Here is a 12,539-nt window from a genome sequence, read left to right on the forward strand (position 1 = left end):
GATTCTGATACATGTTTCTGAACCAAAATTTTACGTAGAACACGATTCCCGCAACGAAGATTACTGAAACCAACTCCTAACGAAGATAGTAACGTTTTTATTTCACATTGGTTCCGAGGAATTTGAACTGCCCGCTCACAAGAAACTCAAAGCTCTGCGTGAGTCAAATCGCGCACTACAACGGCCTCAGCAAGCTTCTCAATCGAGCAATGCACATTTCCCACCATGTGTCGTTCAAATATAAGCAATTCGCTGTAGCTGAGCCAAAACTTCAAGATTGAAGTCGCCAGATTTTTACATCGCAGAGACTGTCATGATAACGTTTAGCGCGCGATGTGATTCACGTAGAGCATTGAGTTTTCATGAGCGGGTGGTTTGAATTCACGCACTAAGAATCATTAAATATCTTCTTACGGAGTTTATTTCCGTAATTTTCGTTGTGCGCATCGTGTTCTACGTGAAATTTTGATTAAGAAACATGTATCAGAACGCTAAAATTCGTACCTTGTCTAGTGGTTCATTGGTGTAAATTTTGCAATAAGGAACTATTACGTCTGGTTCTGATGTAAAAGCATCTTTCTGCGTACGCAAACCTATGGTATATATGTTGTTTCTAAATTGAGCCAGAAATACTGGTTTCTTATCGCAAAATATGGTCGAATCCGCCTTCGAGCAGCAGTGACTCGCGACCGCTCTCGGAAGTTTGACAACACTGTTTCTTCTCCATTTAAATGTATGTAAAACAGTCCATGAGACTGAGAATCGATATGTTCAATGAATTTTTTAAATGGAGGATTACAGTGTTGCCAACTCGGTTTTTGGCTTGATATGATGATACTCCTTAAAGGGTTTTTACCATTCGCGTTCATGATTAATTTTTTAGAGGGAAGTCGGTAAGGGCAGAAATTTTTCGGTGTTTTTCACTTTCCGCCGTTCTATCTGTAAAGTATAATTGATCGAATGTGCGCGTATCTTAAGGTGGCTGAAAATTGAAATGGTCTCCAGGGTTCTCATAATTAGGAATGATCCGCGCGCAAGTACGCCTCAATTGATTTTTTTGTCCATGTGACCTGCTTCATTCAACCTTATTCTAGTGATTTACTGATTAACTATATCTCTGACACTTCCTAATTTTCAATCTTTTGTTTTTAACTTTATCTCTAACTAACTTTAAAAGCCAAGGGTTTTCATCTTCGAAGTAAACATCCAGATATTTCTGTTCCAAAATCATAAGAGAGAGCATGAATTGTATTTTCTTCAATTTTTATTTGCTGCTCAAAAGGCACCGTTATGAAATTGCCCGTCCTAAGAATTATGTGAAATACTCGTAGAAAATTCGCACTGCTTATCCCGAACAAAGAGGATACTGTTTTATTCATTACTTACGTCACCGTTTTTTTTTAAAAAAAAATAAAAATTGTAGGGTTCAAGATTCATTCCACAATCTTTTGATACTCGAGCGCCGACAAATTAGTTTGATGTTTTTCTTATTCTTTTTTCTGTATTGATATGAAATAATTTGTTTGGTTTTTTTTTCTTATTAAAAGAAGTACATTTCCCTTAAGTTACATGAGTACCATTATGTAGCTCTCTCACAAGAGATACAAGGAGAAATTATCACCTAGTACCACAGACCATCAAACGACTGTTAAGTAGGCTGTCAAAATATTGAGAATATCTTCAATGCTATTCTTGATTCCCAATAGGGATGAAATGCATGAAATCAGCGCTATACATAAAAAAGGGTGCTGAACAATCAGGTATATGTCATGCTCATTAATTTCATACATAAAAATGTGAAAACTTACATCAGGATAAGGCATCTGGGATGCATAATTTATCCATTCAGGTGTATAAAAAGAGGAACTTCTCCTGTATCCATCGAATCCAGTCCTTTCGTAAGAAAGGGTATCGATCAAGGGACCTGAGATTTTACTGCGAAAATAAGTTTCAATTTTTTTTTGTGCTCCATGCCGTAGCATTTTCGTACTCGTAAAGATTACCCTGCTATCTTAGAGTCATCTAAACCATGTTTTGTGACCTTTAATAGTTCTTTTTTCGTAGGAAGTACGACATAGATAGTCGTAGTCGGCTAAAATAGACGCACCAAAAGCCCCTACAAGAATTTTTATGAAAAAGAATTTGAATTTGCGTGGGAAATAACAAATATATGATTTCCTTGAATGTTGTTGCGCGACTTTCAGTACTAAAATACTGCAAAAAAGGTGTTTTTAGACAATGCAACACCAAAATTATGATTTCAGGCTCTGTGATGCACATAAATTTCTGGTGAACGCGGAAATTAAAGTAAAATTCTACATAAGAAATTCTAATCAGAATTTTAATCAATTCTAATCAAAGAAGGGAAGTTTTAAGATATGCTGTATATTTGCCCACCCATAATTCAAAAACAGTGCGTAGCCAGAAATCTCTCATGGCAGGAAGGGGAGGTTCTACGGTCAACAATTTTTCATGCATAAAGTGAACCAATGGTGCATTATAAATCACGAAAAATGATGTTTGGACTCCCCTTGGCTACGTCACTGTTCGCGTGGACATAAAAATCCGTTTCGGGTCATATTTTGCCGCTGTTTCGCCCAATTTTTTGTTAATTACATTACCTTTTGAGAAGTATTTTTTCGTCCTTACACTTCGTTCAACAGCATTTTTTTCTGCCACCTGTATTTTTTCAGATCTCATGTATTTATTTTTTTATTTTTGTTTGTCCTTTATGCTTTCCTTCTGTCGTTAACTCTACATACAGGCAATTTAATACATCTCTGGTTATCTGGATGGTTAAAACTTGCTAAATGTATAAAAGAGAAAAAAAATTAGTGCTCTCATTTCAAAAAGTGCAGTGTATTGTACAACAAGGTACTCAAAAGTTTGAATCCTAAACTCCTGAAAAATATTATTGTCGTGTATGGAAGTACATCGGTTAAAATGATTTCACCCAAATCAGACGATTCTGCGTCATCAATCCTTAACTTACGCTTAAAATTCGTTATTTCTATGAATATCACAGCTTAAATATCATAAAAACAAAGCTTTGAAAAGGATCAATAGTTTGAATGATATAGATCGAGAAATAAAAATAAAATAAATTAATAAATAATAGTAACAATAATTAGTATTTTTCTCTTATTTAGTCATTATTGTCTTGAAACTCTCTTTACAAACAGGGATCATAAAAAAATAAAAAAGGATCGAATGCTTCCAGCTCCTTGTCAAGAATCGCCGGGGCCTGGCTTGTCACAATGATGCACGTTAAACGTTAAACGTTAAACGTTAAACGTTAAACGTTAAACGTTAAACGTTAACGGTCAACACAAATATCTTTCTATCTCCGTGTCTCGATCATTAATTTTTTATCACCGGAGACCTTGTGAAGAAGATATCACGTCTGCAAAAGCAGGCTTAAGCAGATTTTATTGTTAGACGTATAGAAATACGTCCAATCTCCGTTGCGCAAAACGCGTTCTACATGACATGTAGAAGTAACGACATTCCTAATTTTGCACTTCGTCTAAAGGCCCATTGTAACAGTTTCACGCCTCCGCACGTTCGACCTCTTTCATTAGCTCGCTCCAGACAGAGGTGGATTCAGAAATGCAGCAACACCGGAGTTCCTCCATATAAACCTATGCTAAATAATCGATTCTTGTTGGAGCACCTGGCCTCTTCAAAAATCGATACATTTCCATAGGTTTAAATGAAGAATAGACAAAATTGCCAATTTGCGGAATCCGCTAATGGCTTCAGACCCAAGTAGCATTTTTCAACGTAAAAATCACGATTTATTGCGATTTTATCGGTGATAAAATCGCTAGAACCATCAACATCTGAGTGATTATCCTTTAGCTTATCACAATAAAATTGCAAATTTATCGCCCGGCAATTTAATCGCGATATCATCGAAACAAAAATTGCAATGTTTGGCGATTTAATTTCAATTTTGACTTAGAAAATTGATCGCGATTCTATCGAACCAACAATTGCGATGGACAGCGATTTAATCGCCATAAATCGCAATTCTTACTTCGCAAATATTGCGATAATCGATACCGATACAATCGCGATAACCGACCGATAAAATGCAATTTATCGCGATCACTCACTGGAAAAAAACACATTGTATCTAGAGTCCAGACTCTTAAAAACATCGACAAGAAAAAATACTCTGGATTCGATCAGATTCAAGCTTAAATCAAGAACCAAGCCTCTTAATTTGAGCGGACTTCCTTTTGATTTAAACTTAAATGTGATTGAGTCAAGAGTTCTTTTTCTTGTCAATGTTTTCAAGAGTTTGGATTCTAGATCCAACGTGTTTTTTCTTTCCAGTGCTGCTACTTGGGGACTGCCCGACGTGGGCCCGCGGAAGCCTCGACGATCCGGAAAAGGCAGCTCGGGACTCGAGCGAATGATTATTTACAAGGGTAGGATTTGGGCCGGGATCAAATGTACCTACTGTCGAGCTCGTCGAGGTCCCTGCCCTTGGTCTCGGGGACGAAGCAGACGATGAAGCAGAGGCCGGCCAGCGAGAAGGCGGCGTAGAGCCAGAAGGCCCCGTGGAGCCCGAGCGTCTGCGTGAAGTCGACGTAGGTCTTGACGCCGATGAAGGCGCAGGCGTAGCTGAAGGAGGTGGCGAGGGCGCTGCCGAGGCCGCGGTACTCGAGGGGGAAGAGCTCGCCGATGAGGAGCCAGGAGATGGGGCTGATGCCCATGGAGAAGGAGACGGTGAAGACGAGGACGCAGAGGAGGGGGATCCAGTCGTAGGTGGCCGAGATCCCGGGGGGCGCCACGCCCGGGGGGAGGTGCTGGACGTGGACGTAGCTGTTGTGCCGGCTGAGCTGCTCGTAGTAGACGAAGGAGCCGAAGCCGGCCAGGGCGATGGACATGAAGACGCTGCTGGCGATGAGGAGCGGGAGGCGGCCGATCGTGTCGATGAGCAGCCCCGAGAGGAGGGACGCCAGGAGCTGGACGAAGCCCACCACGATCGCCCCGCCGTGCGGGTTCATCCCGTTGAACGTCTGGCTGAAGATCGTCACCGAGTAGAACTGCAACATAAGTTTGAGTATCTGGTCAGAATGACATAACAAAACGGCCATGGAATATTGGATATGAAACAAAGAACAAGAAAATGAAAAACTAAGGCTAAACATTGTTTCGCTGAAGATCGTCACCGAGTAGAACTGGAACATAAATTTAATCATTTGGCCAGAACAACCTACTCGTAAGAAAACGTCCAATAAACATTAGATGGCCCAAGCTCATCAGAAAGGAACCAACCCACATTAATTTGAAACTGAGAAAAAGAGGTTTGAAGTTTTATTCCTCTGTTAGGTTCAATCAATGTAAAAAATAAGCTTTAACCCCTGTTTTTAGACTTTCTGTTTTTGGCATGAGAAATTTTACGGCTAGTGAAGCTCAAAAACATTCCTAACTCAATTTTTCGCAAATGTGGGTTGGTTCCTTTCTGTTAAACTCGGTCCAAGTATGAAACAAAGACAAAAAAATGGAAAACCAAGGCTAAAAACAAACAGAATGCCCGGAACATTTCGGGGTGGATTCAACCCCCTCCTGGACCAGGAAACAAAAAAGACGGGAAAAAAGAATATATGTTTTTTTTTTTTTTTTTTTTTTTTTTTTTTTTTTACGATCGTAATGGGTCAGTTGTGTTGGTCGCAGAATTGCGTTTTGATACTTGATCAGCTAAAAATAATAAGATCTGTCAAACAGCAACTTTTTACGTTCAATATTGACCGTGATATCGCGCTTTGCAAAATTCGGTTTATGACGTCATCCACCACGGTAGTTACACCCTTGGTTTCTTCCACCTTGCTTTGTGCCAGTGCTAATGTGTGCTTTCTGATCGATAAAACCAAGGCGGAAGAAACCGAGGGTGTTTCTACCGCGGTGGATGACGTCAAAAACCCGACTTTTCAAAGGGCGACATCTCGGTTAATATTGGACGTAGGAAGTTGCTGTTTGGACGGATCTTCTAATTTTCAGCTGATCTACAGGACCCAAGCATCAAAACACGATTCTGTGACCAGCACAACAAACCCGTAGGAGATGCAAGGAATGTTACGTACCTGGAAGGCGTTGGCTCCGGAGAAGCGCTGGAAGAACATAAGGCCGCAGGTAATGAGGATGGGGTGAGCGAGGCGGGCGGCGGCGTGGGCGAGGCCGCGGTAGGTGTACTGGTGGGTGGAGGCGGTGAGGATGTTGTTGCGGATGGTGATGAGCTCGCGGGTGATGTCCGTGTCGTTGCCGCGGAGGAAGCGGAGGGCCCGCACGGCGTCCGGCTCCCGACCGGAGAGCACCAGGAAGCTCGGCGTCTCCGGCATGTAGAGCATGCTCACGAAGAGCAGGAGCGGCGCCCCCGAGATGATCATGGCCAGCTCCCGCCAGTCCAGGTACGCCCCCAGCGTCAGCGACAGCAGCGTCCCGATGTGGCTGAAGATCTTCAGCACCGCCGACAGGAACCCCCGGATGTCCGGGTCCGAGATCTCCGATATGTACACCTGCAACAATCGAAGAGTTTAGTCTCTGCCCATGGCGAGTCGAAATGGACCAGTAGACAAGGTACGAATTTCAGCATTCTGTTACATGTTTCTTAACTCAAATTCCACGTAGAATACGACGCGCACAATGAAAATCACCGAAATCAACTCCTTCCAAAGATATTTAATGATTCTTGATGCGTGAATTCAAACCTCCCGCTCATGAAAACTCAATACTCTGCGTGATTCACATCGCGCGCTAAGCGTTATCATGACAGTCTCTACGACATAAAAATCTGGCAACCTCAATCTTGACGCTTTGGCTCAGCTGTAGCAAATTTTTTATAGTTTGAACAACACATGGTGGGAAATGAACATTACTCGATTGAGAAGCTTGTTGAAACCGTTGTAGTGCGCGATTTGACTCACGTAGAGCTTTGAGTTTCTTGTGAGCGGGCAGTTCAACTTCCTCGTAACCAATATGAAATAAAAACGTTAATATTTTTGTTTGGAGTTAGTTTCATTAGTTTTTGTTGCGCGAATCGTGCTCTACGTGAAATTCTGGTTAAGAAACATGTATCAGAATGCTTAAATTCGTACCTTGTCCAGTGGTCCATTGACAGACAAAGCTACAAACAAAGAAGGCATAAAGAGTGTGTAGCGATCCTATCGATTGAAAAAGGTGGTGCTTTAGACTGAGGGAGAAAATGATGGACTAATCAAAGGATCTCTCGTGGGTTGCCGTTAGTTAGTCTATTACTTTCCTTCTTTTGTCCATTGCAACCATCCGGCAAGCGAGAGGATCCCTTCACATCCTTCTTTGTATTCTTTGTCTATCGCTTTGTCTACGAATTTCAACAATCAGCCTTCAGAGTAAGGATTTTTCGCCCTACAGGCGCAGTCTGTGCTGCGGACCCGTTTTTAGTTTCCAATCTGGGCTGCTGCGTGCTAGCGAGGAGAGGCGTAAGTGTCAAATTTTCGAAATCGAGTTCCCTTCCAAATTTATCGAATCTCTCTCAGATGGAAAGCACAAGGAACGAGGATGAAGGAACAAAAATTTAAAATGTTAAGATTTGTCGATCTCTTAATGGCCACAAGACTGCTACGTACAATTAGCACAACTAATAATTGTAACGCTTGGAATGGGGTGGGGTAGCTTAGATCATAACGAGTGGATGAAACTAGCTCTGCTTCTATGGTTGTTGCCTGTGTTGCCTATAGAAAGAAATGAAGGCACTTCATGTGCCGGCGTCGGAAACCAAATCGGTAGTGCTTTATTGATGGAGCCCCAGCGAATAATTTCCATGGTACCTCATTGAGCTCTTCTTACCTTTTAGCCTCGCTCTGATGTAGGTTGAATTTCAGTATGATTACTCCAATTTAGGTTTTGAAATTACGTTGGCTTATTGTTAGTCTCACCTCTCATGGTGTGAACCTAGCCCATTTCTAACATCTTGTGCCGACGTGTATGGCATTCAGAAAATAATATACAACATATTACAAAAACTAACCAGGTATGATATTTTAATTGCTTCTGCGCTCGGGCTAGGGACCAATCAGGACAAAATTCAGTAACTTTTACTGCGCCTGCTTTTAATGTTCCTTCTCAAATTTGTTCTAAGTTCCATAAAGTTTACTTCCTCAGCTCACGCATGAAGCCAAGGGCTCAGAATTCTCTTATGAAAGCTTTGGCGGGTCTTGCGCTTGTCGTAAGTAGGAGAGCAGGATTGCCATATTTTACAAAGATCTAATCCCCCCTTCCCTTTTATTCCTTTTGACACAACACGGGAGAAACCTCAGCCTTTGCTCAAAGTTGTGCTCAAAGTTGCACGATCTTAGCGGCGTTGGAAAACTCTTGGTTCCTTTTTGCAAAATGCAATCCCATCAGGAACTGCAATTTTGGCTCATCTGTAAAAACTTGTATGTACTCAGGAAAACTAATGGTATATACGTTGTTTCTAACCTGAGCCAGAAATTGTAGTCCCGCATTGCAAAATGAAGTCCAATTGAGGTGCTTGGACGACAAGGCGCATAAATGCAGTTTTTGCTATTTTGAAAAATATACGCGTTTGAAGCTTCAAAATCACATAGATCCTTATGGTGGAAATAAAGTTCAAAGTGACTTTTTGATCCTTAAAAATTGGAATTTGGGAGCGAATTTTTCGCAGACCATGCATTAAGACTAGTTTTACTTGTTAAGACTAGTTTTACTTTACTAGTTAATATCTCAATTTTTTTCAAAAACTGCACTTATGCGCCTTGTCCTCCAAGCCCCTCAATTGGATTGCGTTTTGCAAAAAGGAACCGACAGCATTCCAATGTCGCTGAGATTGTGCAATTTTTTTTACCTTGCAAATATCAAACGATCATCTAAACAAGTTTCATCTTCACTCCCAATAATCAATAAATTCAAGACGAAATTTACCACTGTAAATTGAATTTTTTGCATGATCTCAGAAGTTTTATTTCAAAGAATGTATGTTGCACAATCTTAGCTACATTGGAAGGCTCTTGGGTCCTTTTCGCAAAATGCAATCCAATTGTTATTAAAACGGGGTCTTTAAAATATGGATTGCATTTTGCAAAAAGGAACCACTAGCATTGCAATGTTGCTAAGATTGTGCAACTTCTTTTGTCTTGGAGGAAAAACCCGATCATCCATTAATAGTTTCTATTTTACTCGCTAAAAACTGTGAATTTAAGACAAAAATTACCATCTAAATTTCGTAGTTTTTCACGATTTCCGCAATTTCATTGCAAAAGATGAATCTTAGCATCAATGCAATGCTAGTGGTTCCTTTTTGCAAAATGCAATCCATATATTATCTCTGGTTCCAAGCCGGCATCCCTGAGTATGCGACCCCCGTGCAGTGCTGCGCCCTTGTCGTTCATACACACGAGGTTGTCATACCGGAGGGATGCTGTCGATATCCCCGAATGGAGTAGTGTTCGGCAAAAGGGTTTTCCTCCCGCGATTGGCGTCCATGTTTGTTACTCTTGGCCTAACTCCCCGAGCTGGAGCCGCCTTAAATCTCTAGCCTTTCCCATTCTCATAAAGGGAATCCCCTGTCTCTATTGACACAGAGTGATATTAAACCCTCCGCCCTGCCGTCTTCTCTAACGTTAACTGGCGTTGCCAGTTGTGTCATCTTCTCATGTGCCCTCCCCCCCTCGATCTTTTCTCCCTCATCATGCACTGAAAATAAAGCTACGGGCTATATAACGTACCGGCCGTTCCGGGCTCAGAGACTGAAACTTCCGGGTGCTGCGGAGCCGTAGGTTCAATTGCTCCGGGTTCTACGCCCGGAAGGTTCGAACTCTGAGCCCGGAACGCGGACGGTATGTCTTTATAGCCCGTAAGCACGGCTTTGACGGCCGGAGTTTATTTTTTCAGTGTAGTTTTTACGAACCCCGGTAAAAATTGGCAGTAGAATCTGTGTTCCAAAATACCATAGACCTACAGCCGGCTGTAAGATTTCCAAAAGCTTCTATAGCCGGCAACACAATTTCTTATAGCCTTTTATAGCCGATGGCGATACCGCTCTCTTTTTGGGCCGTAGTATCTTAATTGATTTTGCGAGGAAAGCTCCGTACTTTTGAAGGATGCCTGCCATTCCTAAAATGTAGTACGCCTTCAATTTCGTATGATACTATGCAATACCTCTGGTGTGAGATAGTTGCTTCAAGCGCCGTGGTACGCTGCGGCGCGGCGGGCGGGCAGTCAGCACGAAACGCGCATTGGCGCCTACAAACCTAACAGGGATACTTCACGCATTGCGCAATGCGTGAAGTATCCCTGTTAGGTTTGTAGGCGCCAGTGCGCCGCCGCTCCGCTTTGTGTTAGGCTCTAATATTTAATCTCGTGGAGTCAGTGTTTTTCAACTCATGACTTTGAAATGTTCGCATATTCTGTATGGATTATTCTCATTTTAATTGGTGAAAAAAAAATATGTAGTAAAGGAAAATATAATGTGCGTTTTGTAAATATTAAGGTGATTCCGTACAAACTTAAGGATTTACAAAGCAAATGAATTTCTACACAATTTTTTATAGCCATTTATAGCCGATGGCAAAAAAGCAACAGTCAGGCGATAAAGTGTAAATCCCGGCGATAGGAACTATAGCCCGGCTTTATAATTTTTTATCGCTTCGTGCAGCCCGGCCGTATGATTTTTTCCACTTTCTACAGCCAGCTATATGATTTCCTATCACCTTCTTCATTCGGCTGTAAGAACTCCTATGGTATTTTGAAACGCAGCTCCTATAGTCAATTTTTACCAGGGAAATTTTCGATGTTAAAAGAACCTAGTTACATGGAAAATGTGTTTTCTCCTAACAGGACGCTCATTTTTAAAGGGAGGTTGGATTTTTTTACCGTATCCTAATCGCTGCTCCTATGAATGGAATAATAATTCCATGGCAGTGACCTGGAAGCTAAGAAAATCATATTTTCATCACGAAATAGACAGGATGCGGGAATTTTCTTTCCTGATTCCCTTTCAAGTTTTATTTTTATAACAGAGCACCATGCAACAAAACGTCTTGAAATATTTATGCATTTCTTCTGGAGCGTGAAGAATGTAAATTGACAGTAAATGAATGAAACGACATTGAATGTGTCAATGACACATTTTAAGTTAGAACACCGATTACTTTTCTATTGAAAAATGAAGTATAAAAGTACATTATAGGCAACATCTGATATAGTGAGGCTGATTCTGCAAATAACTATTCGATTGTAAGAAAAAAAAGTTCGCAGACGCGGTAAAGAGCCTGTCAAAAAAAGAGTCCTATATTTTGGGGGACCCAGAGATTTAGTTCAAATATGGCCTTATGATGAGAAAATCCTCCACTGAAAGTTTCAGCTTGAAGTCAAAACTCATTTTGGCAACACAGCGTTGCAAAGTTAACATGTTTAACCATTGAAAAATGATATTATTTTAAAGCTCCTCGTTTGAAAAAAAGTTCAGTTGATCTTTTCATTTTCTCTTATTTTCTGAGACACAATAACATCATCTAATGATACTGCGTGCCTCAAAACGGGATTTAAACTTGTTTGCTTTTTTTTCAAACGAGGAACTTCAAAATAAAGCATTTGTTTTGATAAAAATGTAGACTTCGCATCGCTGTATTGCCAAAACGAGCTTTGAACTCAAGCTGAAACTTTTAGTAAAGGAGTGTATAGAGCCATGGTGCTTGACCCATTGTCTCATCATAAGGATCAGTTGACGTTTTATTTGACAAAAATCCTTGAGTTCCCCCCAAAAGGAGGAATTTTCTTGAATGAGGGGCTAGGAGAACAAGACGCATAAGTGCGGTTTTTGAAAAATTAGAGATATCAATGATTTCAAGTAAAACTAGTCTCAATGCTTATTCTGTGAAAAATTCACTCTCAAATTCCAATTTTTAAGCATGAAAATGCCCGTCCGAACTTTCTTTCCACCATTAGGATCCATTTAATTTTGAAACTTCAAACACGTATTTTTCGAAATAGCAAAAGCTGCACTTATGCACCTTGTCCTCCAAGCCTCTCAAAAAGTCTATTCAGTAGGCTGTATCTCTAGAATGTACATCAGACCCATACAGATCGCTGCATAAATTTGGCAAGTTGCAGTGATTCAAGTCTTGTCTCTCTAATGCAGCTATCTGTCAACTTGTCTTTCCTCGCGTAGTCAGACTCACAACTCCTGCTCTCCTAACTTTTCTCTCCTTGGTTCTCATTCGACTTGCCATTCCTGCGCCATCTTTCTTCTCTTCTCGCTCTGCATATTCCTCAGTCTCAACTTGAGAACTTTCGCGAAGCGGAAACCTAGCTGCTACCCCATTGCTCCGGTCGGAGAGGAAAGTGAGGTTAAAGATCCTTTAAGTGGGTCAGACGCGCGAGTTTTAGAATTTGGTTTCTTGCCGTATTTTTAAAGATTTCTGACTGTCTCCAAGTAAAAGTGTTTCTTTTTGTGGAGACATTCTAAAGAGAGTTTGTATTGTGAAATATGATCGTCTACGGGAAAATGGATTTTAGTTCACAAAATTTCA

The 12,539-nt window shown here is 41.0% G+C and overlaps 2 protein-coding genes across 3 annotated transcripts in view; one reads left to right on the plus strand and one right to left on the minus strand.

Annotated features, from left to right (window-relative positions):
• MED20 (Mediator complex subunit 20) overlaps positions 1 to 12,539 on the plus strand; it is a 190,004-nt gene that overhangs the window by 15,891 nt on the left and 161,574 nt on the right. The window lies entirely within an intron of this gene.
• LOC109038346 (facilitated trehalose transporter Tret1) overlaps positions 4,318 to 12,539 on the minus strand; it is a 125,547-nt gene continuing 117,325 nt past the window's right edge. For both annotated transcript variants that reach the window (XM_019053379.2, XM_019053380.2), the window contains exons 4-5: positions 6,096 to 6,527; positions 4,318 to 5,057 (exon numbers count right to left, since the gene is read on the minus strand). In XM_019053379.2, coding sequence (XP_018908924.2) covers positions 4,455 to 5,057; positions 6,096 to 6,527 — 1,035 coding nt within the window. In that variant the 3' untranslated portion in view covers positions 4,318 to 4,454. The remainder of the gene's footprint in view (positions 5,058 to 6,095; positions 6,528 to 12,539) is intronic.

The sequence above is a fragment of the Bemisia tabaci genome, chromosome 8, assembly GCF_918797505.1.
Source record: "Bemisia tabaci chromosome 8, PGI_BMITA_v3".
Lineage (NCBI taxonomy): Eukaryota > Metazoa > Arthropoda > Insecta > Hemiptera > Aleyrodidae > Bemisia > Bemisia tabaci.